The sequence below is a fragment of the Thermobia domestica genome, chromosome 5, assembly GCF_964235325.1.
Source record: "Thermobia domestica chromosome 5, izTheDome1.hap1.1, whole genome shotgun sequence".
NCBI lineage: Eukaryota > Metazoa > Arthropoda > Insecta > Zygentoma > Lepismatidae > Thermobia > Thermobia domestica.
Window position 1 is genome coordinate 27,841,318 of NC_137458.1, and position 5,397 is coordinate 27,846,714.

A 5,397-nucleotide genomic window follows, 5' to 3' on the forward strand; every position below is an offset into this window, starting at 1 on the left:
GACCGGTATGCCATACCGGTAAAAATAACTTATTTTAAATTGTAATTATTTAAATTGTAGAAAAAATACACATAGAAATAAGGACAACGTTAGCATTGTCAACAAATATGTTTGTACTATCACAGATCATTTTCATTTTTGTCCTTCTTTCAATAAAAGACCTCCCATCCCTCGTTCACTCTGTCGTTCATCGGTTTACAAAATGGCATTTTCTTGACAATTGGTGAAAAAAAAGACTTCTTACCCCCCACCGCCCCATGTTTTGGCCAACATCGAGGGACAACATTCATTCATATTGCTTTGCTTGAACAAAGAGGCTTTGCTTGGGGATGTGGGCTAACGGTCATGACACCCGCTTCTGAAAAACAAGAAGTGAGTTACCAAGGAAGCAAGATAGGTTTTATGCGCCGCCCTGGAGCCAGGAGTTGTCGCTCGTAGTTTTTAGAAGGCAATAAAAAAAATGGAAATAATGAATATTTGAATGAAAGGAACTTCGCAAAAATCATCAATGATCAAAATTTTGAATTGTGCCAAAGTACACACAAAGTGTACACAGATTGGCATTACACACTAAATGCACACACAAGACAAAGTTGCACACATTTTGTGTAAATACACATTGGCAACGCTGTGCCCCTTCTGATGGTGTGGTGTTGCTCTCAATGTGAGTTTTCCCGTACGTCCCTCGAAAGAAGAGGGCCAAGTTGCTGCGACCGAAAGCTTTCAATTGTTTGATGCGGAAACATTGCCACAATGATTTATTTGACGGACTTCGCTATACTCTGTCTTTCTAGTCATTCTAAGTAGCCTACGATCTTCACTCGTCAACACCAAACGACTGAATGACAAATTGGCAAAAAAGTCGAGGTCATTCACTTCTTTACCCTAATCAAAGGGAGGGTTTCCTCTGTCAGAGGGTGGCGCGGGTGGGACCTAACTATGTTTCGCATATTTCCGAGGGTTCATCTGAGATTGATGGGCTCTAGTTCGCGTAGTTCCCAGCTTACTACAGCGCCTACGGACAAGTTTTTTCGACATTTGACAGATGCGAGCTACGAATGTCTAATTCAGGCCGTTTCTAAGTGTGTTGTGTGATGGCCTTTAATGTTGTGATTGTGTGTGGTGTGCTAATTCAGAAAAATGAAGCGTACCCAGAGGTCAATAGAATCTTATTTCAGTGCTTCTAGTGGTAATGCGAAGAAAAGTAATTCTGATGTAGGTCTTTCACAGGAAGACTCCGGAAGTCTACAGGAGAAATCTGCCGGCTCAAGTTCAAGTGACACTAGTGGCCAATTGTTGAAATCCAATAGTGCACCTTTATGCTGGAGCCAAAACCAAGTTAACATCTTTAAAGAAAAGTATCCGTGGTTAACTGTCTCGAATACTCTTGGCTGTGTAAGTTGTAAAGTTCAGGACTTGAAATTTTATTCAAGTGTTGGCGTATCGCTGTTACAACAGTGGATTGCGGGTAGTGTTAAACCTTTCGGGTCTACAACGGAAATGCAACAGCATTCATTACGGAAGAAAATTTTCGAACATAAGAAAAGTATTGCCCACTGCACCACGGAAAAAATACTCTTGGAAACTGAAAACCAGAGTTTAGAAAAACTTTTCGATAATGAAAACAAATGCAGCTTTGAAACAACGTGTCGGGGTTTTCAAACAGCATACTATACTGCAAAACAAGACAGGCCGTTTTTGGATCATTCCCATTTAATAGATCTTCAAGCTGACAACGGCCTTGATATGGGGCGAATTTTACACAGTAATGTTGTATGCGCGGACATTGTAAGCCACATTGGTGCTGAAATGAAAAGCAGACTTATTGAAAAAATTAAATGTGCTAAGTCCATGATAAGCATTATTGTTGATGAATCAACCACATTAAGTAACAAAAGCGCGTTAAATATTTATATACGTGCGCGTATTCCGGATAGCGAAGGAGTTAAAAGTAAAGACAATAACTATAGTGATGATATTTATACGTTCTTTTTAGAACTATTGGAACTTCCGGATCAAAAATCAGATACAATATACAACGTTCTTATGGATTGTCTCCGAAGGAACGGTTTTGATGATAATTATCTCGGGGACTACCTGGTTGGTTTCACAAGTGCTAGTGTTATGTGCGGGAAAAAATCTGGAGTCGGATCAAGATTGCAACAACAATTTCCCAAAATCGTATTGTGGCATTGCCTTAGTCATAGATTGGAACTTGCTGTAAATGATTCACTAGAGAGACTATTGGTGGTGGTGTGAATCATTTTAGTATTTTGGTTAGCGCTCTGTACAAGTTGTACAGTCTCTCTCCAAAAAATTCGAACGAACTTGAAAAGTGTGCACATGATGTTGCAAGTCAACTTAAAAGGATAGGTCGCATTATAGATGTAAGATGGGTGGCGTCTTCTTTACGCTGTATAGAATCTGTATGGAGTTCATACACTGCAGTATATACACATTGCTCTACAGAATCTAAAAGCAGCTACCGCAACAGTAAAGAGCGAAGTCAGTTCCAAGTATTAGCAGATAAACTAAGCTCCTACAATTTTATTAAACTTTTAGGACTTCTCTTTGATATTCTGCATGAATTAAAAAGTCTGTCAGAATTATTGCAAATGCGTGACTGCACCATAAAAAGAGCTTATGATATGATAAAGCTATATATAAATAGAATAGAGAGTTTAAAATGTACGCCAGGCGACAGTGAAGATGAAGTATTCAAAAGTATTGAAACCAAGGTTTTCAAAGGCGTGGAACTTAACAAGCACATTCATTTTCCATCTGTCAACAGATGTCAGTTCATACAGTGTATAGTGGATAACCTCAAAATGCGAACCATTAACAAAAACGATATGAATCACAAGCTAATAAGTCAAATAGAATCTGTTTTCAGTGACTCCGGTGACATTCGACAAGGTGAAAAAGAAATCAGGGAACCTGCTTTTAGGTTTGAATTAAATTCACATGATGTTCTTCGCGACTTTGTCCAATATAAGGCAACAGGGAAGAGGGTTGTTACTGAAACTGTAAAAAGATGCTTCACCGCTCTTAACACCATAGCAATTAGCAGTGCAGATTGTGAACGTGGTTTCAGTAAAATAAACATAATAATATCTGATCTTAGAAATTCGCTACAAATTAGTACAGTTTCGAGTACAGTGTTGCCACAGTCCTAGCCCTGGAGTGGGCTGAAAAATAGTACCAAATTGAAACAAAAAGGGCTGAATTCATTTCTTTATACCAATTGTAATACATGGCTCTAAAAGAGTAAAGTTCTAGATCTCTCATCCCCTCTTCCAAGAGTCTAAATAAAGAAATTGCTCTTTTTAAAAATTACATTAATAAAAACATCCAAATACGAGGATCCTGAACAACCATGGAAGTATATGAAGCTTTTCTCATACGTAGGAAGTGTAACAGAAGCCGCAAATTAAAAGGGAAAACAGTTATCATCTTCGGTATGTATTGTAAGGAAACCAAACGCGCCTCTATTTCAAAGTGACCAATAAACCTAAAGGGTATTATGGCCATATATGAAAAAATACATAAAACGAGGAACAAATCAATCATCTCCGAGTTCGGATGTAAACAGTACGTTATAATAAAATATTAAGATATACCGGTAAATTATCAGGATGCGTCCATCTAACATCACTTGTTTTCCGGTATAGTTCGAATTACGAATTTCGCACACAAAGTTCGTGGCGTTATGTGATGCAACGTCACAGAATAAATGTTCAACAACATTTTTTTAAAGAGTCCAACACACAGTATGAGTAACGTGATATGTAGGAAAAGTCTTACTGACATTTTTGAAAATGTGTATTTATATTTGTTAAATAGTGCTGAATTGGGCAGAATTGTACCAACTTTTCCACAAAAGGGGCTGAAAATGCCAGCGTGGTACCAATGGGCCGATGAATGACAAAAAGGGCTAAATTTGGTACAATTGTACCAAGTGTGGCAACAGTGTTCGAGTATAATGTTTGTGTCATTAATCGGGGGCCCCTGTACACACGTTTAATCCTGAGCCGTATGTTAAGTCTTGGTTACGAAAAGGAAGGCGCAGTGCAGACTACAGAAGATGTCAGCAACGAGAAAAGAAGGAAGATGGACCTTATAAGAAGCTGTGGTGGATACTATGACTTAATGTTCCGGATAGCAGACATTTGTATGTAATAGAAGCCAGGTTAGTAAAAATAGTTTAATATTCTAATCGTGTTCTAAACAGAAGTGTCATTTCAGATTTTGTTTGGGGGAAGCAAGACCCCTTGATATAAGTAAAATTTCGCGTTTTCACTGACTTACTGCTATTCTATGGATAAAATCTATATAAATCTCAAACTCGGGGGGATTGCCCCTGCCCCTCTAAATGACGCCCTTGGTTCTAAAGTAGCTCTATGTACAATGTGTTTTGTATAGTTTTAGAGGTCCACACTTGTGTAGAAAGTATAAGAATTTTACACTTTGAGCTGACAGATTTTTTTTTTTAATCATAAACCGGCTACACATTTTTCTGTTCACTGGATTTGTATTATGTGCTAGTAATTTACCGAGTAATATGATGATTAGCAATATTTAAAGTTTCCATTTTATTGAATGGAATACAATGCAATACAATGGGATACAACGGAAAATAATATTCATTGAATATTAATATTTACTTCTGTTAGGCTGATGATTGTGAGGAATAAAACATTTACATACTTGTTTTCTCTCTCTTTTCTTTTTGGGGGGGGGGGGGGACTGCTAACTTTAGTCCTGGAAATGTGAAAATTCTGCAAGATACGCCGTTTACTTTATACAGTAAATAAAATTTCGGGGGGTGTTAAGCCCGGAGGCCCCCCTAAATACGCCACTGGTTCTGGCAAAAGTAGTGCTAAAAGTGGTCATATTTGTTCCATACCGTCACCTCATCTGATGTCACTTTAAGCACTGGGTTGAAGGCATTACGATGGTTTAGACCCTACCTTAGACTGTTGGTCTGCGTCTCCTGTAGCCTCGGTGCTACACCGAAAGGATGTCAGTGTAGCTCTGGGAACACTGCTTTCGAACAAACAAGCAAATAATAATAATAATAATAATAATAATAATAATAATAATAATAATAATAATAATAATAATAAAGAAGAACAACAAATGAAATGAAAAAAATCTTTCAGTTTTACCTCCCACGGTTATACTGGCTAGGCTAAAGGAGACGATGATGATGGTGAGAAATTAATGAAATGGTGGAATGAAGAAAGTGGGAGGAAACGGGAGAACCCGAGAAAACCCACGTACACGGTGTTTGTTCACCACAAAGTTTATTTGGCGTGAGCGGAGATCGAACCAGGGACCCCATGCACCAGAAGTGAACGCTCTGCAACTGAACCACCGCTGCCTCTTATAAGAGAA

General features: G+C 38.2%; 1 protein-coding gene across 1 annotated transcript; it reads left to right on the forward strand.

Annotated features, from left to right (window-relative positions):
• The first annotated feature begins 1,140 nt into the window (after positions 1–1,140).
• LOC145685013 (E3 SUMO-protein ligase KIAA1586-like) lies at positions 1,141–2,259 on the forward strand. The gene has a single exon (XM_081757353.1). The coding sequence runs from the start codon at positions 1,141–1,143 to the stop codon at positions 2,257–2,259; it is 1,119 nt and encodes a 372-aa protein (XP_081613479.1).
• The last annotated feature ends 3,138 nt before the right edge of the window (positions 2,260–5,397 follow it).